Raw genomic sequence first — 24,381 nt, 5'->3', positions numbered from 1 at the left:
TTGCGCTGCTATGAACATTGGGGTGCGTAGGTTTTTTGGGATTGGTGTTTTAGGGTTCTTAGGATATAATCCCAGCAGTGGAATTGCTGGGTCAAAAGGCAGGCCCAATTTTAGTTTTCTGAGAAAATTCCATACCGTTTTCCATAATGGTTGTACCAGCCTGCAATCCCACCAACAGTGGACTAGAGTCCCCTTTTCCCCACAACCTCTCCAACATTTGTTTATTTTTTTGTTTATGATAGCCATTCTCACCGGTGTAAAGTGGTATCTCATTGTGGTTTTAATTTGCATCTCTCTCTTAGCTAGCAATATTGAGCATCTTTTCATGTGTCTCTGGATCCTCTGTATGTCCTCCTTGGAGAAGTGTCTGTTCAAGTCTTGTCCAATTTCTTATTGTGGCAAAATACACATAACATAAAATTTACTATCGTAACCATTTTTAAGTATGCAGCTCAGTGGTATTAAGTACATTCATAGTCATGCAGCCATCACCACCATCCATCTCTATAATTCTTCATCTTATAAAACTGAAACCAAATCCATTCAATAATACCTTTCCACTCTCTTCTCCTCCCAGCCTCAGGCAGCAACCATTCCACTTTCTCTCCCTATGGTTTTGAGTATATGAAGTACCTCATGTAAGTGAAATCATATAGCATTTGTCTGTCTATGACTGGTTCATTTTATGTAGCATAATGTCCTCCACGTTTGCCTATGTTGTAGCATATTACACAATTCTCTTCCTTTTTAAGGCTGAATATTTCATTGTATAAATATACCACATTTGGTTTATCCATTCATCCATCGATGGACATTTTGGTTTGCTTCCATGTTTTAGCTATTATGAGTAATAGTGCTGTGAACATGTATACAAAAATATCTCTTTGGGACTTTGCTTTCAATTCTTTTTTGGTATATACCCAGAACTGGAATTGCTGATAACTCTATATAGAATTATACGACACTTATAATTTAGATTTTGATGAATGCCATCCATACTCTTTTCTACACTGGCTGTACCATTTTATGTTTACTGTTTTGCATATATCATTCTGTATAGTGTCCCTAGGGGTGGCTCTGGGTATTACAATATACACGTGATTTACTGGTCTACTGGTATTAACATTTCACCCCTTCAGGTGAAGTGTGGAAAACTTCATTTAGGTCCTTTTACCTTCCCCACTTTTAAATATCATTTTTTGAGTACCAAATATGTTACAATTTGCTTTACTCATCAAATATGATTTCTATAACTTATATGTACCCATATTTCTGCTCTTTCCATTGTTCGCCCTTCCTGCTGCTCCAATATCCCTCTTTTGTCATTCATGTCTGTCTGAATAACCTCCTTTAGCCATTCTCTCTGGGTAAGTCTGCTAGTGACAAAATTCCCTTCACCCTTGAAGGACAATTTTGACAGATGCATAATTCTAGGTTGACAGTTTTCTTCCAACTTCTGAAAAACTGTTATCTACTCTTACGTATTTTATTTGGAGAGGGAGGGAAGGGGAGAAAGGGAGAGAATCTTCGATCCCCGTTGCCTCTCATATGCACCTTGACTGGGGACTGAACCCCCAACCCAGGACTGTGTCCTGACCAGGAATTGAACCACTGACCTTTCACTTTGTGGAATGACTCCCAACCAACTGAGACACATTGGTCAGTGCTGTTGTCTACTTCTTTCAAGCCTCCACAGTTTATGCTGAGAAACTCATTGTCATTTGAGTCGGTACATTCAACATTTTTTGTCTTTAGTTTTCAGAAGGTTAATTATGATGTCTCTTGACATGGACTTCTTTGGATTTATCCTATTTGGATTAATTAATAAATTTAAAACAACAAATAAATCTCAACTGGTTGAACTGGTAGGTTTATGCTTTCCACTAAATTTGAGAATTCTTTGGACATTATTTCTTTGAATGACATTTCCATCCCCTCTCTCTTCTGGGGTCCCCTTCTGGGGCTCTGATGACACAACTGTTATATCTTTTGTTACTGTCCCTAGGGCTCTGATTGCTTTTTTCCCCCTGGCAATTTTTTCTCTGTTCTAATTGGTTAAATTCTATCCCAAATTTTGTTGATTCTATTCTATCATTTCCACTCTGCACTTTGAATTCAACAAGTTTTTTAATTTGTTATTTTCAGCTCTATAATTTCCATTTAGTTATTTTTATAACTTCTATTTCTTTGCTGAGGTTTTCTGTCTTTTAAATGTGTTTCAAGTGCATCTGTAATAGGTTGTGGAAGCTTTTTTACGACGGCTGCTTCAAAATCCTTGTCAAGTAATTCCAACACCCACTCACCAGTATCGGCATAGGCTCATTGTCTTTTCTCATTGAAGTTCTGATTGTCTTGTTTCTTGGTATAATATGTGGTTTCCAATTGTTTCCTGAACATTTTGGCTATTAGGTTAGGAGATTCTGGTTCCTATTTAAATCTCGTGTTCAATATTTTAGCAGGTACTCACCGTATTTAGGCTTATCTTTGATAAGTGGGCTTGGCCTACTTTGGGGGGCTGTGGTTCCAAAGACAATTTAATTTTCAGAGCCTTTGTTGTGTCACTATGATCTGGTTAATTTATCTGGTGCCACCAGGAGTGCCACTGGTTCCTACTGGTGCTGCCTGAGGGGCCAAAGGAGTTTTGTGGGCCAGCTGCTTGGCACCTCCAGGGACATGAGGACAAAGAAGCTTTCTGAGCCAGGCACTGGGTCTGGTGAGAGATCCTTTGCCATTGCTCCCAGCCACCTGGTGTCTCAGTGGGGAGGGGATTTTCAGGTCCAGAAGGCAAGGAGAGTGTTAGGTCACCAGCTGCCTTTCAGTGGGGGAAGAGTCTCAGATCAGAGGTAAGGCAGAGTGCCCAGCTGCTGAACCTAAATGGGACTGCCCAGCTACTGGATGTCAGCCAATCCCTCTTGCTGGGGCTACCCAGTTCAGCTAGCATTACAGGGCTCTCCTTCCTTCTGGGCCCCAACTGCTAGGTTGGGGGCCATGAAATGCTGGGTACAGGTCACTTTCTTCTTTTGGGTGGAGGGTTATAAAACAGTTTCCCTCTACGTCATTCCTCCAGCACTGATGTCCCTAACCAGTTCATCTTTCAGAGTGCTCTGGTTGTTGTGTTATTTCCAGGATTAGCAGTTACGCTCTGCACAGAGGGGCAGCAAAGTCCTGGCACACACTACCATATCCAGTTTTAATATTTCAAATATCAAATGGAAAGTTATTCTTTTACATTATATCCACTGCTGGGAAAATGTCATAACGTATTTTCAAGTGAGAAGCTAACCGTAGTATAAAGCGCAAAACCACATTTTTCTACATACAAAAAATTCCTTCTAGTATTTGCACATCTGTATGAGAGAAAAATATACAAGAATAAGCTGGCTGCTGGGGAGACAGCAGGAAGATCATGAATTTTATTTATTTCCTTATATTGTTTCACTGACCTCAGTAATCTTTGTTTTTAAAGAAACTAAAGAAATGATTTTCAAAAGTCAATTCTGAAAACTGGAAACAACCCAATGTTCTTCTGATGGGGAAACTCAAGAGTTAAAAATCTTTAGCCCTGACCTGCATAGCTCAGTTGGTTGGGTGTCATCCCACAGAGCAGAAAGTTGCTGGTTTGATTCCCATTCGGGGCACATGACTGGGTTCGAGGCCAGGTCCCTCTATTTCTCCCTCCCTTCCCCTCGATAAATATAAATAAATAAAAATCTTTAAAAACAATAATTTTTTTTTAGTTTTAGTTATTGTTAATAGGCTTATTGATTAATGCTTATAGAAAGCTATTGCTCCAGGAACTGGAATGCAAGACCAGACCTACCCTGACTCCAGGGGGCCTGCCAACAATTCAAACTTCGTGCCCCTGGAGGACTTCAAGCAATCAAGATGGTACCTTAGCCATTGTGGACCAGGATACAGCTAAAGAATCGCTGGTCAGCAGATGAAGGGATGCTAGGAAAATCACCAGACTGCAACTTTTAACTGATTAACCTTTTCCCCCAAATTCCAAACCCCTTACTTGCCCTTTTCTACTCCTTACAAAAAAGGTTGGCTTGAGATAAGATGTTAAGACACTTTTTAGGGTATATGACCCAACATCTCAGATTGCCAGCATCTGACTAAAGCTCCCATAAAGATTCAATCCTTGTCTCTACTTATTGGTTCTTGTAGTGACAGGCAGCATGAATGCAGACTTTTCCAGTTTCACTTCAACAACTCAACAGGTTAACGGTTTAACCTGTTCATGAATATTTAAGTCTTCCCCAAATCTGATGATTTTCTTTGCTTGTGAGAGAAAGGAACAGATGACATTATCACTGTGCATATCTTTAAAGGCACAGCCAAATGCTGCCACAAAAAAAAAAAAAAAAACAGGAATGAGAATCCAATGCTTTTTCAGCTTCTGAGAAATGTGATCATTTTTTGCCCATTGGATAAAAGGTTGAATGAAGTGTTCAGGGGGAAATCTCCCCATAATTTATTATCCATGTTTAAATAAAAAATATCAAGAATTTTATCACATCAAAATATCAAGACTCTCAAGAGACTGTAGACAGAAACACCAATTAGTTTTTAATAACCACCAAACACTTGTTTGCATCCTCAATGATCTGTCAGAACGCATTTAGGATTTTCCTACTTAACAGGGAAAAGAGAGTAAAAATTAAAATAGACCAGACATGGCATCTCACTCATCCTTTATGTTACACATCAAGCCAAAGAGATGTTCTTTGGTAATGACTGGTGTGACTGATTTAAACACTTCTGTTAGTAATTTAAAAAAAATTAAAACTGGTGCTCTGTATTTGTGCAGAACATCCCTTATGCTGTTGGTAGACAATAAAAGGCGGAGACGACCTTAATTACAGGTAAAGCTCAGACTCCTTGGCACACTGTCGGGACCCACTGTGCTCTGACTCCTGCCCTGCTCCCCAGCTTCAATTCTCTGCACCAGCCCAAGCCTTGCCTGTAAGAAACCACATACAGAGCCTCCCAGTGCCATGCTCGCTTGCCCACCCTTGCCTTAGCCCTTCCCATCCTTGCCTTCCCTCTCTTACCCACCTGAAGAACACTCACCCTTAAACTCAGCCAAGCCTCTTTCTCTGTACAATCTTTGCCCTCAGTGGAGTGAATCCTTCCTCCCCGTGGAGGTCAATAGCACAGTGCAGTGTAAGCGTTTATATAAACACTCGAATTCTTGCTGTAGTTTATACTCTAGCAGGGCAGAGACCACCTTCTTTACATTCACCTCTAAGTGCTCATCTCATGGTAAATACTTGATGAATTAAATCAGACCTTAGACTTAAGGACAAATACCAAGTCAGAGAAACTGTGGAATAAATGTGCAAGCATTATGGAATGCCAACAGGACAGATGTAGTCCTCATTCTGACGAGGACAGTGAGCTTGAAGGAGAACGAGGAAGCTAAGGTGTGTGTGTTGTCCCCAGGACCTGTCCTTTGAGTGTGTGTATGGGACCCTGTTGCCAGCTCCAACTCTGAGGAAGGCATGAAACAGTAAACCATAAAGTAGAGGGTGTTATTTATAACACTGTTTTCTGAACTCTTTTTCCACTGACAGTAAAATCAATCTCCTAAGAAACTGTTCTGCAGCAGAGAGACCACCACAGAGCTGCCCCACCCTTCAGTGTTTCAGCGTCGGTCTTCTGACAAAATGATTGACTCCTATCTTTCCCTCAAGTTCCTGCTGCATTAAGGAACCAGCGTTCCCCTACATTCTGCCAGCCAACCAGGGAATCACTGAGCACTAAGGAAAGGAGCTCCCAGTATGCGAACTCAGCACCTCAGACTGACCATATTTTTATATTAGGTGAAAGTCTACCAAAAAAAAGTTAAAGCAACCTTGATTCTGTCTACATGGCATTACCAAGGAAACGCTAAGTACCTGTGTTTTATGGGGGCCTCTGCACAGGGGAACAAAGTCAAGCTGATGGTTACTCAGAAGGCTCAGCCCTTCCCATACTCTTTTGGCAGGCCACCTGAGCAACTCTTTGTTTCTGGTGTACAAATAAGGCTGCTAGCTCTGTTTTCTTTGCCAAGTTCAAGGATACTTTGGAACATAGCTTGTATTATTATTTTTTTAAACAAACAAACAAAAAAGGACTTAGGTGCCTGTAATAATCTATTCTGAGGCATGGAGAATACCAACCATGGCCAACACCCAGAACAACATGTTTCCAATAGCGAATATTTTTAAATTATTAGACTTTTGTTCTGGTAACTCAGAAATTCAAAAGGAATATATGTATTTAAAAAAGACAGAGATGGTATGACTTCAGGTGGTGGACACACAGTGTACATATGCAGATCTCGTATCATAGAATTCTACACTAGAAACCTATACAATCGTTTTAACCAAGGGCACCCAATAAATTTAATTTAAGAAAGAAGACGTTATATAATGTTTTAAGCTTTCAAGTTCTTCACACCCATTATTAAGGTTTTTTTCAGTTTAGAAGACAAGATTCCTATAAACACATAAATTAAGACAATAAACACATCTAATTCTTGATGGGGACAGATAGGGACATATTTTTACATTAGGTTTAACAGCGGGGCACCGGGAAGCACTGTTCTCTGCAGATAGTGCGATTTCACAGAGGAACACAACAGATTCTTCACGTCAGTGTCACTGGTCAATCTACCCTGTGATCGCCATGACAGCAGCATCACCGCCACCAAGAGGAAGGCCAAGAGAACAAATTCAGGTTTCCTCGGCTGCCGCCTTTGCCTCCCACGTGCCTGCTGCACCTCATTATTCAGTTCACTCTGCGCAGGCGCTGGCCTCTGACCTCGGAGCAAAGGGCAGGGTTCAGTCCCTGCTCTCACTGTGCAGGTTCTCACTGTGCAGGAAAGCCTCACTGGGCTTTCCTTACGTCACGTTGTTTTGCACCAAGTAACACAAGGGACAAAGTATAGACCTCATCCAAAATGGTGTTCTGAAAATGTTTTGACCGCAAGCCTCGGTAAGAAATGAATTCACATTGTGACCCACTCTACACATGGGCAGGTTTTCACATGTATGCTCATAAACAAGTTACACAGAACGGTACTTACCCTAGCCATGAACGGTCATGCTGATCATTCTTCTTCTACTTGATTTCATCTTTGTAATGCTGGTTTTTACCCACTAAATTGATTTCACAACCCACTGGTGAATCCTGGCCCGTACTTTAAAACACAACGATGTGCGACACTTCTTAAGTGAATCAATTTGAAATGGTGCAAGTCTAAGAAACAAATATAAATTTCAGTAGCAATATCAAACAGATTTCTTTTCCTGGGCACACACCAAATGCAAAGTGTTGAGAGTGATTCTGAAGAGTGGGTGGACATGGGAGTCATGAGCGGTGGAGCGCAGATAAACAGGGGGCAAGGGCTGCGCAGGGGCCTGAGCAGAGAGCGAAGATGCGCACGGGAGCCCGGCCAGCCTGCACGGAGGCCCCGGACATTGTTACCTCAGCGCTGCCACATTGCCCCTCATTTTCCTTCTGCGGAAAAAAAGACTCTTGGAGTTGAGAAGAACCTTAAATGTCAAATTCTATTTTCTTCTGCCAGATGACCAAAGTAAATCAGCATTTCTGTTGAAAATCTGAGCACTCATTTGTTCCTGTCCAAGAGCTGACTTCAATTAGAAGTAGAGTAAAAAGATTCACTAAATCATTACTGAATTTCCTTTTTAAAAAAACAATTACTAGAATTTTATTAGTCAAGGGAGACCAACTGAAATAGAAATAATGAACAAAAAATACATCTTAAGAACCCTTAAGTACACCATATATTTACAATTTAAGCATTCTAATTTTAAAAGACGACAACACATCAGTTCATGAAATGTACCAACATATATCATCGGCCCACTTGTCAACTAAATTAACGTCCACTGTCCTTTGGCTCAGGAGACTGTCCTTTGCTTCTGATCTTGGTCTCTGTAGTGGCATTGGAAAGGATGCTGTTCGGTGGTCTAAGGCTAACACCTTTAAAGTTAACCTGGCTCAGGAGGCAGGTGCTTTTCTTCGAGAAAACTTCTATTTGGCTGCACAGCTCTGCGCACCTGCCCTCATCCACCTTCAGCGACACCCACACCACCAACCACCACGCTGAAGAGAGGGCCAAGGCTCTTTTCCCTCACGCAGCTGGTGAGGGAAACATACCCCGGGCTACTTGGGCATGGGTTCTCTGGCCTCTCTCCTGGCAGAGAGCTTGTCGTGTGGCACTTGTGGGGTCCTCTTGGATTTCCGGCAATTCCCACGGTCTGTAAGTTCAGAAAGTACTTTCGAGCAGGCAGTGACACCCACACCCAGTGGGACACACCTCCTGGGTCCGAAACCACTCCATCATGTGGCTGGTATGCCCCCCATGCCCGCAGGTCAGGCAGAAATTGGACGATCCTCGAACTGCCACGTGGCAGATGGCACACTGGAACGTGAAGCCCTTGCAGATGGTGCACTGCGTGCCACGAACCTCACTCCGGCAGTGGCTGCAGTACACACCGAACTCTGGAAGTGGTTGGAGATGGCCAAAACAAGAGACACGTGAGTTGAGTTCTGCAAAAGCACACTGGGCATTGTGAGCTAAGGAAGATGAACACACCTTAGGACTCTGTAGTATTCTACTAGGCCAATGATTTTCAATTTTCTTTTTTTAATGAGCAGAACACCTTCTTTTACTGTCTCATTAAGTGTTGCAACGGAGCTGCTGTCCCTGCGTGGCAGGGTGCGGGCAGAGGGTGCGGCGGGTGCCTGGCTTGCACAGATCCCAGTCACACCCCAGCACCTGCAGCGTCTCATTCCTCTTCCCACCTTCAACTGCTGCAGGGGCCTGGCACACAGAGCGTGATGAACAAGTGTGTGTTGAAAGCACTGAAGGACTCGGTGAACACCCAGATGAGAGCTGGTTGGTCTTCCTATCTCTTCCCTACCTGCCCGCCGGTGACCAAGCAGCAGGTCAGGCCCCGCAATGCCCCGCACCGTTGGGGAAGGTGCCAGGACTGGTTTGCCACGACTGGTCCCCAGCCTCCCGGACAAGACCCCAAGGGCTAATCCCAGCCCCATCCATCCCAGCGCCAGCTCCAGTGCAAACCTTCACCTGTGCTCTCTATACTCTTGTCAGGAGAAGCAGGGGAAGGGCGGGTGGGCACTGTGTCCTGTCACTGCCTCCACAGTGTCACTTTTCTTCTTGAGGCCAATGCCACCTGGCTTCACCAGCCTTTCCTCCTTGTCTCAGCTGTTACCTACTGATGACACTTCCAAACACTGAAAACTTCTCTTGGTTATTAATCTCCTCTCCACCTTAATTTTCGGCATGATCCTTGGTGTCTTCAAAATTCATGCCACTAACCCTCTGCACACCAGCCTCTCAGGTCACTGCCCTCTCACCTCTAGTCTCCCACCTTCGCTCCTACTTCATCCCATCAGCCTCCCTCTGATGGCACTTTCCCCTTAAGTGGTAGCTTGAATTACATGGTCCAACTTTATCCTCACTTTTTGGCAAACACGCCAATGCCTTTGCCCTCCTCCTCCTCCACGGTACCACCCGATCAAACCTGCCCCCTGGCTGAGCCCTGTCACCTGTCTGCTCGTCTGCCCTGAGTGGTCCTGAGAGAAGGCCCGCCATCGCGGTGCGTGTCCCAGAGCGCTGTGCAGTGGTCTGACTCTGTTTCTCTTCCACTCCCTAGGTGGCCACTTCATACCCCGGCCACATTCCAAAAACGCCTCCCTCATGCCCACATTCCCCTGTCATCTGATGGCCTCGTCTCTCACTTCCCCGAGGGAACAAAAGCCTCTTCCATGAGGGGCCCCCGCATCCCCTCTGCCACCAAATCTTCAAGTCTCCCTTGGTTTGTTCCTCTTGTCTTACTTAACAGGCAGTTCCTCGGGCCACCATAAAAACACCAACAAATACTTTTTAAACACACAGTCACTTTGGAGAAAATTTTATAGTACGTCTAGTGAAGGCAAATTGTGAGCCAAATCAGACTGGCTTGAAAATTGCCGTCTAACAATAGCTATGCCTCTTAGCCGCACACACACAACTTAAAGAGTGAAATATTCTACACACTATGTTGCATTACCAAAACCAGCACTGCTTTCCACCCCCACCACTACCGAGAATAAGCCTTTCAACCCATTTAACTGTTTCTTTTGTTTTCACCCCCCTGTCTCTAAACAACCTGCTTATAAAGCTACTTCTTAGTTTTCTCATTTATGCATTATCTATCGACTTTCTGCAGTGGAAGTGTTCTCACCTCCAGCCCCCCAACCACAAACACACACACCACCTGTCCCTCATCTTCCCCAGACAGTCCTACCACCACTTGGTTGGATCGCTGTCCTGTTTTCACGTTATTCAAGCTGTGTACCATGACAACTTCCCCTGTCTTGCACACTTTACCTTTTCTGGAGCTGGTAATACTCTTGTTTCATTCATCTGCTTAGTCTGCTGTGAATTATCAGTAATTCATCTCTACACTCTCCCTTAAATACCTGAATCTTCTATAAAGACACTGAACACTGAAATACACTAGATGTTTTTTCCAGTTTTCTCTTCTTGGAGACACCGCTCCGGAAACTCTGAGCTGGACTGGTCTACCTCCTGGCCTGCCACATAGGTCTCCCTTCGCCGTCACCCTGACTCCCTGGCTTCCTGGCTTCCTCCAGTTTTTCTTTTTTTTTCCAGGGTAGGATCCATCCCCCCCTTTGAATAGACCGCACACTCACGCTCACACTCAACTGGTCATTTGGGGAAAGAATCCTAGGTCAGAGATCATCTTCCTGAGAATTCTGAAGGCACTGCTGCGTTGTGTCTAGTGTCTAGTTCATTGCTTCCAGTGTCATCTAGTTCCTTGTGAGTAACCTGCATTCTGTCTCTGGAAGCTTCTGGGGTCTTCTCTTTAACCTAGGTCTTTCTTCACTCATCATGCTAGGTGCTGGGAAAGGCCCTTTCAATCTGGAAATGCGTTTCCCTTCTCTGGCGAATGAACCTCCAGTTTTCTGCAGGGGTGGAGGAAGGGTAAGGACCTGCTCTTCAAACCAGTAGCAGGGACCTGGGACCCGGCAAAGGGCACCAAACAATATCCCAGTTTTCAATCTCACCTTCATGCCACTTCCAGAGGTACCAGGTACCCCTAACTCATGAGCCATCTGGAGGTTCTGCCACATGTCTTACTGTTTTTCTGCCTGCTAGTTTGGGGTTCTGCCCTCTCAGGCCCTACAGAATCAGCTACCGCTAATGTATCTACCTCCCAGGTCCCGAGTTTAATTGCCAACATTACATTTCCTAGCATGGTTATGCCTTTTCAGTAAAGCTCCACACAGACACTTAAAGGAGAGAGGAACCAGTGTGTGTTCAGCCCACCCCCTTTAGCGGTCTTTCATCTCGCCCTTTAAAAACCGTCTCTTCTCTTAGCTTCTTTCATACCACAGTCTTGACCATTGGTGACTCATTCTTTTTTTTTTTAAGATTTTGTATTTACTTAGTTGAGAGAGAGGGGAAAAGAGGGAGAAAAAGAAGGAGGGAAACACATCTGTAAGAGAGAAACATCAGTTCACTGCCCCGTGAACACACCCTGACTGGGATCCGAACCCAGAACCCAAATATGTGCTCTGAGAATTGAACTGGGGACCTTTTGCTTTGTGGGATGACACCCAACCAAGCCACACTGGGCAGGGCAGTGACTCCTTCTAAGTCCCTGTTTCTGGTTCTTCTTCCAAGCCTCAAGCTCCATGTTCCAGTTTCCTTTCAAGGCCCAGGGTGGGTGGCTCTCTTATTTGCTCTCCCGTACTCTTCCTCCCCACCACCAGCTCCCAGGCAAATGCACCCATTCTCACAGCTTAAATACTGTTTATGTGCTGAAGATTCCCAAATTCCTAATTCTAACCCCAATCTCTCCTTTGAACTCCAAATTCACATCTGACTGCCTACACGACTTCTACAGTCTGACGCCTCACACATCATGTCTGACTGTCCCACACTGAGCTCTCAATTTTCTTCCAGTCTTTTCTATCTTAGAACATGGCACCAGCATCTACCCAGCTGCTTACGCTGAACACCTAGGAGTCATCTGAGCTTCATCTCTTTTCCTCGGTCCCACACTGAACCTGTCTGTAAGTCATAATGAGTCTACCTCTAACATATATTTTAATCCATCCGTCTCTCCCCAGTGCCATTGATATCACCCCTAGACTGGGCCATCGGTCTCTCTGACAACTCGGACAGTTTTCAAACAGTCTTCCCATCTCTGCTCTGATCCTCCAATCTTTTCTTTATATAACAAAGTGCTCCTCTTAAAATGGAAACCAGAGCAAGTAACTTCTTAATGCCCTTTGAAGCTTACCATTGGACTTAGGATACAACCCAAATTCATTACTCAGAAGATCCTAATTATCCTACTAATCTTTTTATTTACAAATACAATACAGACTATAGTTACAATCTAATTATCTAATTTTAAGTTTACACCACTCTTCTCAGTCGCTGTGTTCTTGCCACACTAGGCTTCCTTCACTTGTTCCAAACAACAAGTCACTTCTCCCAGAGGCCTGCTCCCTCCACCCAGATGCCCTTCCTGCTGCCTCTGCCCAGACAGCTCCTCGCCCTCAGACCCCAGCAATGTGCGGACAGGCCTTCACACCATACCTCCTTGCTCTCCCTGCCTCCACATCCTTTTTGTATGCTGTTAAATACTGACCACAATTTTTAATTACTTAATTTTTCTCCCCCACCAGTCCATGAGTCCCATAAAGAGAAAAAAAATGTGTTAGCACTGTGCCTAAGAGGAATTTGATAGATATTAGCTGAATAAATGAATAAATATTCCAACTTTTGATCAGTATCTGAGTATTGTAGAGAAAACTACTTCTGTTAACAATTAAAATTTACTCTTATCATGAAATGTAAGGATTTTCAGAAGACTAAAACAGACTCAAAATGCTTCAAAATTTCTGCTTATAAACAAGAAACTACAACTTCATTCCAAGTCTTATGGACAAGCTCAATTATAGAAGCTTTCAGGTAATGACAGGAAAAGGAGAAACTGCATGCTCACCGATGCCTTTGTGAGGATCAGGGGGACAGGAAACGAACTTCAGCACTTCGGCTCGCTTCTCCCTCAGACCCCAGCGATAGAGGATCTCTCCATAGCATTTCTTAAAGTCATCAAATTGCTGGGTATTGGCGGGGTCCAGGAGCCTGGATAAAATTAAAAAGATTTCCTGCCAGTCCCTTCAAGAAAACACAAGCTTAGCCCTGCTGGTGTGGCTCAGTGGATTGGGCGCCAGCCTGAGAACCAAAGGGTCGCCAGTTCGATTCCCAGTCAGGGCACATGCCTGGGTTGCAGGCCAGGTCCCCAGTAGTGGTGGCGTGAGAGACAACCACACATTGATATTTCCCTCTCTTTTCCTCTCCCTTCCCCTTCTCTAAAAACAAATAAATAAATAATCTTTTTTAAAAAAGCTTAATACCAAATGGCACTTTATACACCTTTTTAAATGCAAGAGTCCAATGTGGGAGAATCTAAGCACTGGGAAATGGCAGCTCTCACCTGGGAAGGTGGTTACCTTTTATTTTTATCATGCTGGTCCCGTTCTCGCTCCCGAGGATCACTGTAGGTCAGACTCCCAAAGCGGATTTCCTCGGGTGAGGACTCGCCCCAAGGTGAAGATGTGTGTTCTATCTCTCTCCCCGCTGAAGAGAATCAAATGGGAAGGAAAACGAAAATCAGAGAAGGCGTAAAAAAAAAAATCTAAAAACTCCTAAAGCAGTGCGCATCCAATTTATTCCTCAGAAGAATAAGTTGAAGATCCTGAGAAATGTTATCAAACAGAACCGTTTCCTAGCCTAACCTCTTTGTCTAGGTTCTTATTATTAAGGTAATACGATAATTAAGTACGCACATAATAATTAAGCAAATTATAGGACAGTGATATAGTAGCGTATTAGGCAGTCATTGTTTATAAAGCCTTTCTAAATTTAATTTTCCTTGTATTGTTTTCTATTACCTTTTAGTCCCCCCCAAGCCCCCACCAGTCGCCACACTGTTGTCCACGCCTGTGAGTCCTTTTCCCTTCTTGCCCCATCCCTCCACCCTCTCACCTCCCCGCCAGGCCACTCGCTGTGAGCCTGCTCTCCATCTATGAGTCTGTCTCCATTTTCCTTGTTAGTTCAGTTTGTTCATTAGATTCTATGTATGAGTGAAATCATATGGTATTTGTCTCTCTCCAACTGGCTTAGCATAATGTTCTCCAGGTCAATCCATACTGTTGCAAAAAGACTAAAACTTTCCTTTTTTCCAGCCGAGTGGTATTCTATTGTTTAAATGTCCCTAGTTGCTTTATCCACTCATTTACTGATGGGCACTTGGGCCTCTTCCATATCTTGGAGATTATAAATAACGCTGCAATGAACATAGGGGTGCTTATGCTCTTTTGAATTAGTGTTTTGGGTTCCTTCAGATATAGTCCCAGAAGCTGGGTCACTGGGTCAAAACGCAGTTCCATTTTTAATTTTCTGAGGTATCTCCATACTGCTTTCCACAGTGACTGCACCAATATGCATTCCCACCAACAGTGCAAAAGGGTCCCCCTTTCTCCACATCCTCATCAGCACTTGTTGTTTGTTGATTTATTGATGATGGCCATTCTGACAGGTGTGTGATGGTATCTCATTGTATCTCATTGTGGCTTGAATTTCTGTTCCTCTGATGATTAGTAACATTGAGCATCTTTTCATAGGTCTTTTGGCCATCTGTGTGTCCTCTTTGGATAAATCCCTTGCTCATTTTTAAATTGGGTTTTGGGGTTTTTTTGGTGTTGAGTTTTCTAAGTTCTTTATAAATTGTGGGTACTAACCCCTTATCAGATATATCATCGGGAGAATATGGGAGAATATGGGAGAATATGTTCTCCCATTCTCTGGGTTATCTTTTTATTTTCTTGATGATTTCCTTTGCTCTGCAAAAACTTTTTAGTTTGATGTAATCCCATTTATTTATTTATTTTTTCTTTTGTTTCCCTCGCCTAGAGAAATATATCCAATAAAACATTGGTACAAGCAATGTCCGAGATTATGCTGCCTAAGTTTTCTTCTACAATGTTTATGGTTCCAGGTCTAACATTTAAGTCTTTGATCCATTTTGAATTTATTTTTGTGTGTGATATAAGGTGCTATAGTTTCATTTTTCTGCACATATCTGTCCAATTTTTCCCAACACCATTTATTGAATAAACTATCTTTAGCCCATTGTATGTGCTTGCTTCCTTTGTCAAATGTTACTGGACTATAAAGGCGTAAATTTATTTCTGGGCTCTTTGATCTGTTCCATTAATCTATGTGTCTGTTTTTATGTCAGTACCATGCTGTTTTGATTACTATGCCCTGATAGAATAGTTTAACATTAGCTAGTGTGATTCCTCCAACTTTGTTTTTCTTTCTCGGGATTAAGCAAATAATGGTATAGTTATTTCGTAGCATATTAAGTAGTCATTATTTATAAAGATTTTTTAAGTGACATGAGAAAACACTCATGATAAAATTAAAAGCAGAACAGAAAATCACGTACACAGAATGAGCCCTCCTCTACCCTGCATACACCAAGATTGGAAGAAAATGTTCTGGAATGTTAACACTTGTTATTTCCAGATGGAGCAATAAATGATTACCACTATCTTCTCAGACACTCTGCTGTGTTTTTTCTTCACTGTGCATGTATTACTTTTACAATCAGGAAAATGAAGATCATCTTTAAACAGAAATTTTGAAAGTCCAGAAAACACAAACACTCATTAAACAGATCTTTCTGATCAGCTGGAATCAGACTCTGCTTTGCTCCTCGATGTTGAGAGAGGTACGTAAACCAAAGTGGCAGACGTCCTTGGCAGGGGCACATGTGATAGAAGAAGTACAGGGCTAGGATCTTGGGGTGAACACTGGGAAGTCTCACAGTCAGTGTCTGAAGGTCATGGGATATAAAACAACCAGAAAGGCACAGAAAGACCTTCCAGAAACTGGCCTGTTCAAACATGAAAGTCCAGGTCTTTCTGACTACAGTACTGCCATCCTACTAAATTTTAAAAAAAATGACAAAGAAAAAAAATGTAGACTATTCATCAACTAAATATTATGTATTATTAGCAATTCACATGCAGCTTTCCAAGAACTAAACGTCCAACGTGGGCTAAGTCAGTTCCATACCAACCTATGTTCCATCCACCAGTGTTGAGCCCTGGGTCTGACATGCTGGAGCAGGAACCAGAGGAGGTAAAGCTGGGCTGCAGAACAAACAGCAGCAGCGTCAGAATACCATTCTCCATGGGGGTTTACCTTTAGGAAAAGTTAGATACAAACCAGAAAACCAAAAGCTTACGTATCGACTATGGGACACCACAAGATTAGATGAACGACTGGGGAAAGGTACCAAAGGGTTTGGTATTCCCTGAAGCCGAGACTGGGCTTCGAACACACTGCAGAGCATAGCCAACGTCTGGACATCCCGGAGCTGGCAGTAATGAGCCAACCTGGGAAATAAGGTGAGAGGAGAGAAAACGAGTCAAGAGAAGAGCTGGAGGGAGGACACTATCACAATCATGGCAGGTTGTTGCCTCAGGAATAGAGAAGAAAAGATGCTTACTTCAACCTCAAAAACCCCTCTCAGGTACCAGGGCCTCCTACAGACCCAGAGGCTTGATCTACTTTGATTCTGGCTAAATTTGCTTTGGAATAGAATATATAAAAGTAATACAAAGGACCTAGAAAACTACTCTGAAAGCTTCTGGCTGGCATCAGGCATGGGCTCACACTTGAACACGGCTTCTCCAGGAACTAAGGACACTAAACTACCGTCTGAGTGAGGCCATGCATGCTCCCTCCCAAGCCCCAAGGCAGAAGCACAATGCTTTCTACATGCTCCTCTATACTTCAGGCATATAACCTAAAGCTACGTGATGGCGCTCAGAGAACGCTGCACTATGGCAAGCAGGCAACAGACTCAGGAGGTGGATTAGGAATACGAGCTATTAAATAAGAACAATGAGGCATAGTTTCACCTTTTAAGTACTCATATCCCCTTTGCTCCTTTTAGGACCACCGTGCTAGAATGCAAGGTAGGGACCAGAGGGACTTGGCCTTTGTGATGGAATAATATTGATACTTTTCCCATCAAGCACTGTCTAATATTTCTTAAGGTGTTTCACACTCACTATCTTACGTGAGCCTCATATGAAGTGTGTAGAACAAGCATTATCATCCCTGAGTTACTCTGAGGAAACTGAAGTGTGAGTATGTGATGTCCCAGGTCTGGCCTTGACCAGTAAAGAAAGCAAAGCCCCCCTGAAAAAAGGCAGAGCTTTCCTGTCTCTCTGTCTGCATCTGGCCTCACTGTTAGGGAGATTCAAGCAGCTTACCTGGCTGTAAATCTTTTTGCACATTATATTTCCAGTGTGCTCTATCTCAGTGCAATAAGTCAAATACAAATTCAGTGTTTTCATAAATTGTCTAACAGGTGAAAGCATCATGGCCTTTGGAGAAGACAAAAGCCAACATGCGATTCTCTAATGTGTTCTCAGGGACGAAACTCTACAGCGCCGAAGAAATGTACCATCTCAAGTGCTCAGACTCCTGAGTTCAGACCGATAGAACTTAGGGCTAGGCATAAACAAGGACACATGAGCCTCAAATCTTTGTTAAAGATGACAAATAGTGTCCTTCTGCTGTAAAAAGTCAGTTGGGACAGAAATTATTGTAGCACAAAAAGGAAAGCTCTCCCTTCCACCTCTCCTGGTCGGGCCGCAGCACTTTCTTCTCAGACAAACACCTTGCAATGCTGACAGACCTAAATTTCCCATGGCTCATTTTCCTCACTCTCAGCTCTCCAAACCTACAGTGACTCCAGCAGCTGTCGCCCGAATGGATGCCGAGCCCAGGGTGTCTCCAAATCTGGATCAGACTTCGGACCAAGGCAAAGATCTGTAGCTACTGTAGCCAGCGACCAAACCTGGACAAATGAAAGAGAAACACCCACACTCAGAGTGGTGAGGGCAGGAACAGGAAGCGTGAAAGAACCCCCCATACACGCCCCCCTGCTACTCTGAGAGCTGCAAAGCTTCCTGAAGGGCAGGGTTTCAGGCCCCACCCCAGGCCTACCGAATCAGGAATGGCATTTTAAAGAGGTTCTCAGGGGACTGCAGCATTTCGGAAACACTAACCAAACACACTCGGATTAAGCAAATTTCAGAGAAATGACGCTGCAACAACTTCAACAGGTTGCCTATTTAACCACTAACTCCCGTGACCTTCTGCTGCTTCATTAGTGAACTGGCAGGGAGGAAAAAGCATTTGGTATCACATCAAAGACCTGTCCTTCTTTAGCAAATAGTGAAAAGCAGCTGCTTTCCTCACAAAAGTTTCAGTACACTCTCTGAAACTATAGACAAACAGGCCAAGACAAACTAGACTTGGCTTTCTTTGTGTTAACACCAAATCTAAGGAATAGCTCCCTCCCAACTTGACATCTCGTGGGGCCTGGTGCCATCAAGCAGAAACCAATGTGCTTTAAGTGTCTGTTAAACCTGAGATGTAGCACACGCTAAATACATTGTGCCATCCACAGAGCCCACTCCCCTCCACATCTTTATTTTATTTTTTAATATTTTATTTATTTTTGGAGAGAAATGAAGGGAGGAAGAAAGAGAAGAAGAGAAACACTGATTGGTTGCCTCTTGAATGGCCCCAGCCAGGGACCTGGCCCACAACCCAGGCATGTGCCCTAACTGGGAAATGAACCGGTGACCGTTTGCTTCTCAATCCACTGAGCCACTCAATCCACTGAGCCACACCAGCCAGGGCCCCTCCACACCTTTAAAAATGGAATACACTTTCCAGAAATATTTCTTAGTAGCAACAGATCACTGTAGCCTACTAACAGGAAAACACTACGTTAGACTCTGTGGAAAACTAGAAAAGGGAAATGCAGTCTTTAAACAAGGAGTTTAAAATCTAAGAAAAAAGAATGAGCAAATAAAAATACTGAAAAACAGTCAGTGAAACATATCAGGTGTGTAAATTAGTCATGTGGCATCAATATTGTTAATGCATGCAAGTACCGGTTCAAATGAGAAACCAGAGGTTATGTTCATGTTCACCTCTAATAAGTGACTCATGTGCACAGCTGCCGAAAGGATGGGATAGGATGTTTACTACCCTGGTTGACAACCTAGATCTGTTATTTCCTCTCTTGTAACACACACTTCCTAATAGCTTCGACGGAAATAGCTGACACTTAGACTTATTTCTGCAATTCATTGCAAAATAGTAGGCACATCAATGTCAACCTGTGCATGAAGAATAGAAAATGTTTTTCAACCATTTGCATCAATGTCACATCTGTCCCATATGAAACAGTGCCATACCACAAATCACAAAGATAATTGCAAGAACAGCCATAGTAAATGTACCATATATTGGGTAGTTACCATCTATCAGGGCCTTAGACGTATTGTTCCTACTTTACAGTCGAGGAAACCAAGGTTCAGGAGGATGAGGGGGCTGCCTAGAATCACATAACAGAAAAGTAACAGAGCCTAGGTTCAAACTCCGGTCTGTCGAAGTTCAAGGGAAAGGCTTTCTCATCATACCTCACACTAGCCTGAGTCTCCAGTTCAACCTAATAAAAACTTAAACAACAAAGCAAAGCACTTTAGGATGTAATTTTTCCTCAGAGAATGTTTTTCAGAACATGAACATTGGGTCTGCCTTGGCACTGCATTTACCAGTTTCCTCACCCACCCTATGAGGCGATTCTTCTTGTAGTTCCCATCTCACAAACAGTACACGGAGGCTGAGAGAGCCTGAAATGATCTGCCCAGGAGCACAGCACCAGGACGCTGAGCGGGACCTACGCATCCTATTACACATTCCCCAGTATTTATACGACTGTATTTTGCTTCTCAGCGTTTGCAGAACTTTACGTGGCTGGGTCCTTATAGAAATAGATTATATTCATGACTTCAAATTTCACCTAATAGGGTTTGAGCAAAAACTTGACAGTGCTTATTAGGAGACAAATGGAAATCCTTAGAATTTTTTACAAATAGAAATCAAAAGAAGGCCTTAGCTCAAGTCATTTGGAGGGTTATAAGGGGAAACACCTGAGTGAATAGGGAAAACAGCTAGCAGTTTCCACTGCTCAATTGTGTTTTAGTGTGAGGATTACCTCACACTAAAGACTACAGTGCAACAGACTTGGAGAGCGGATTAGTGGTCTCCTGGGGCTGGGTTGGGGAAGAAGGGATTGAGAACGAAGGGGTGTGGGGTGTCTTTTTAAAGTAATGAAAATGTTCTAAAAGTATCTGTGGCAATAGTTGCAAAACTCTGTGAGTACACTAAGAGTCATTGGATGGTGCATTTTAAACGGGTGAATTGCATGGTACATGGACTATATCTCAATAAAGCTGTTAAAAAACAATGTAGGAGCAGTTTGCTTTAATACACCGATGTATTCCTGCAAAAATGAAGATTTAAATTTTTGTAAGATCACACATTTTAAAACTGAACATGTCTATTCTAAAGGAATGTTTTTGTAAACTTGTTATGAAATGAAGCATGTTTTAAAGGAAAATAAAATAGAATTGAGAATACAAAGGGTAAAGGTACTGATACCCAAATTTAGGTATGTAACAATCACCACGGTACTGAAAAGAGATGCAATAAAAATTACTTAGTAAATACTTTAGGGTCCTCTCGACTGAGCACTAATAAGAAAAGCATCCAAGAGACTTAGAAAGCTGCTCTAGCCCTGTAGTTTGGCAAAGAAAATGGGTGAGAAACTGCAAAATAGGAGACAGACCTTGAAACGTTACTAAGCTGTAACTACCATGTGAAAACAACCTGCTCAAAGAGGAAAACCCAGATCTCCAGCAGGAACGGACGTACCTGGACAAGATCCTTCCTTCCAACGAGCAAGGCCGAAGTAGCATTCTTCTGACACGTTTCTTGAATATCATTTACATTTAATCTGAAATTTAAAAAGAATTTAAAAGTTTCTTTCTAAAAACAAAATAACAATTCTTTCTAGTCTAACTTCCTAAATCAATGATTCCTGCTTTGACCAACAGATAAAAAACTGCCTCTTTGGTTGTCACTCAAAGTGTTTTACTTGTATTGGCCTAAACATACCTTTATATGTAACATGAAGAAAATGTTTATCTACCAGCTGATGCTGTGTGTGGGTTCAGGCTGGGGAAGGTGAAATCGCTCACTCCTGGAAGCCAGGAGAGGCGGCCAGACTCAAAGACCAATATGCCAACCCACTTTTCTGTGGAGCCCCCCAGGCTTGAGGGTTGAATAAAAATGGACTGAAATACATACAATAGCATAGTTTCTAACACAAAGAATAGTGTGCTGCGTATATATACTACCCAATAAATATGGTACTTTTTGTTACGTGTTCAAGTTCAAGAAAAAAGGAAACCGCAGACCAACCTCTCAATGCTTGTCACTCACTTCCCAACTCCCTCCAACCAAAGTGGCTCTGCTTTATCCATTTCACTGACTGGGCCTGGGAAGCAGAATTCTGAGGCTGTTCTCAAGATTTCTGACCCCTGCCATAGTACCTTCTAGAAATCCCTCCCTCTAAATGTGGGCGAGACCAGTGACTACTGATGGAATGTCACTCCCACGATTATCATTTATCAGTCTTCAAACCTGTCAACAGGGAGATTACCCTGAGTGAGCCTGACCTAACTAGGTGACACCTTAGAAAGAAGTTGTAGTGACAGCGAGATACTCCTGCTGGTCTCAAAGAAGATGAAATTCACCTAGTTCAATGGCTGCAAGAAACCGAATCCTGCTAACAACCTGAATGAGCTGGAAGAGGACCCTGAGCATTAGATAAGCACATTGCCTGCTGAACTCCATGATTTCAGCCAGGTGAGACCTGAGCAAGAACCCAGCGAGGCCAGGCCCAAACTCCTGACCCACGGAAATTGTGAGACAATGTGCGCTGTTTTAACCTACTAAGTCTGTGGTAGTTTGTCATGCACAAATGAAAAGCTAACACATTGGGCTTCTCCTAAAACCGCTTTTGAAGAAAGGGTTCCAATACTTAAACAAACAAAACAAAACAAAAACTTCGATAATCCTGACTAAATGATAGGCATGGCACACTTGAAATTTTGAACTTACATGTATAGTTCTCCCAATGCCTTATGAACTGGAAGAAGGCATGCGATATCCTGGATGATAACTTTCCCGGCAGCCTTGATCGGTCGATTGCCTGAGTCTGATCCCTCACGCTTGCTTTTCCATCTCCTCGATTTCTGGGGGAGATGACAAGATATAACTAATGGGGACTTTGATGAATGGAAACCTACAGTTGCAGAGCACATCATAGTTGGGTCACTGGCAAGTTGCAGAGACTTTGCATTACATCATGCCCACAATTACATGAATCAGCATCTGTAGGAAACAAAAGGATAACAAAGGGCATTGAGCTCCTGGCCCCAAAGCCTAACAGGAAAACAGGCACCTGCTGCAGAACTGGGTACATTCTGCAGGTGCTCAGAAACAGACATCTGGAAGGCAGGATTTTACAAATAAAGACAAAAAAGAACAGCAGGTAAATCAGTTAGTAAAGACCACAAAAATGTGGAATAATGACTTTTAAGGTTAGGTTCAAAGTTCTTGCTTGAAACTAATCAAAGTTTTTTTTTCCTTCTAAAGACAGTTTTAACAGACATAGTGTGAGCTCTGCAAACTGTAATCTATGATAGGCAGACAGAAAAACTTAGTAGCTCAAAGAGAATTATCCTGTTTTTCCTAGCAGACTTGAATTATTTCTAAAAGTAATTATTTTAGAATGTGGAAAATACTTGAGCAGAGAGAGGGATGTGGGTAATGGGCATGGAAGATCACGAGCAATTATCATATTCCCCCAGAGCCTTACCTACAAATGGCTACACAGGAGCCCGTTTGTGGGAAATGAGAGATGGCTCAGAAAATGGAAATTATTAGAGAGAGTAGCACCATCTGGTATCTTTAAAATGACAACCAAGAGAGTGGTAATCTCTTTTATTTTATTGCCAGAAATTAATAAGGGGGCCACCAAAGTGACTCAGCTGAGGGAGGAGACATGTTTGTTAACAAAGGATGAAAAGGAGCCAGTGGAAGGGCCTGCCATTGGGGTCCAAAAACCAAGTTACAGGTCCGTTCGCCACATGTGCTGGTTCAAGGTAACCCTGGGCAAATTACTCATTTGCTGTGAATTTAGTCTCAGGTCACTCTCTCTTCGTTCATTGAAAACATGTGGCTCAGATGAGCTGTGTTCCAATCTCACAAGGTTAATAAGGGTGCAGTAAAAAGGAAAGTGCACACTATAAACTGAAAAAGTGTCATTTTAAAATCCATAATTTTTATGAATGTGTATAAACCTTCAGAGATTTAGATTTGATCATTATTTAGATGACCCACAAATTCATTTTCCACAAGTGATTTTTATGTAATCACTCTTCCACAAATCAGTCATGGTCCACAGTCAGATGTCTCTGACCTCCGACGTCTCTGACCTCCGATGTCTCATCTAATCCCGAAGTTGCCCAGTGCATGTAACTCCTTCCAGGATTAGTCAGTGTTACGGAACCTACCAAATCCAGGGCACCTGGGCTTAGTTCAAGAAAGGTAGGTGAAGAAGTTTGAATTATGTGCATACTCACAAAAAGCACTATCCTTTTAGTCATAAATATCCTGAGGTGGATGGAAGTAAGGGGAGAGTGTGCTAAAGAGCAAACAACCTGTCAGAATGGACTGGAGCCAGGCAGTGTTAACCGACACAGATGATGCCGTAGTGTGCACACTGGTATTATTACGATATGACTGGTTTTAGTAGGGAGGGCAATTTGGCAGAGACTGGAACAGCAGTGTGGTTAACTAGAACAGGGAGGGTGTAAGTACACACACTCGTTTCACTATGATTTTCATCCAGGTTCCACGGTTTAAAAATTCCAGAAAATGACAGACCCAGAGGTCCCACATAAATGGTCATTTCACATGAGTTTAGGGTACTGGAGGAAGGAAGAAAGGGAGGAAGGAAGGAAAAAGGAAGGGAAAGGAAAGGAAAAAGGAAGGGAAAGGAAAGGGAAAAGGAAGGGAAAGGAAAGGAAAGAAAGGAAAAGATCTACACTATAGAGATTCAACTAGGAAGGGAGTATGATCCACCTAATTTGGTCTTCTGGGCTTCTAAAACACTGTTCCAGGTAGTCATTCTGGTTCCTTAATACAAAGAGAAAATGAAAAGCACTTAAACAATTGAGCAATAAACTAGCTCTGTTTAACTAAATAGGGGTAATAAACAGAGGTTCACAAGGGAGCGGGTTTAT

General features: G+C 42.9%; 1 protein-coding gene across 4 annotated transcripts in view; it reads right to left on the bottom strand.

The window, feature by feature from the left end:
• Positions 1-7,778: 7,778 nt before the first annotated feature.
• Positions 7,779-24,381, bottom strand: part of WDR59 (WD repeat domain 59) — a 78,523-nt gene continuing 61,920 nt past the window's right edge. For 2 of the 4 annotated variants that reach the window (XM_037063628.1, XM_037063624.1), the window contains 8 exons: positions 22,193-22,326; positions 20,942-21,023; positions 17,893-18,005; positions 16,380-16,530; positions 16,212-16,284; positions 13,576-13,702; positions 13,065-13,207; positions 7,779-8,517 (listed from right to left, as the gene is read on the bottom strand). In XM_037063628.1, coding sequence (XP_036919523.1) covers positions 8,282-8,517; positions 13,065-13,207; positions 13,576-13,702; positions 16,212-16,284; positions 16,380-16,530; positions 17,893-18,005; positions 20,942-21,023; positions 22,193-22,326 — 1,059 coding nt within the window. In that variant the 3' untranslated portion in view covers positions 7,779-8,281. The other 2 variants (XM_037063626.1, XM_037063625.1) reach the window with 2 other exon arrangements.

This window comes from Sturnira hondurensis, unplaced genomic scaffold, assembly GCF_014824575.4.
Source record: "Sturnira hondurensis isolate 20B ecotype Veracruz unplaced genomic scaffold, ASM1482457v3 Scaffold0014745, whole genome shotgun sequence".
Classification (NCBI taxonomy): domain Eukaryota; kingdom Metazoa; phylum Chordata; class Mammalia; order Chiroptera; family Phyllostomidae; genus Sturnira; species Sturnira hondurensis.
The sequence above is the reverse complement of the archived record's forward strand: the minus strand, read 5'-3'. Positions and strand labels throughout refer to the sequence as shown.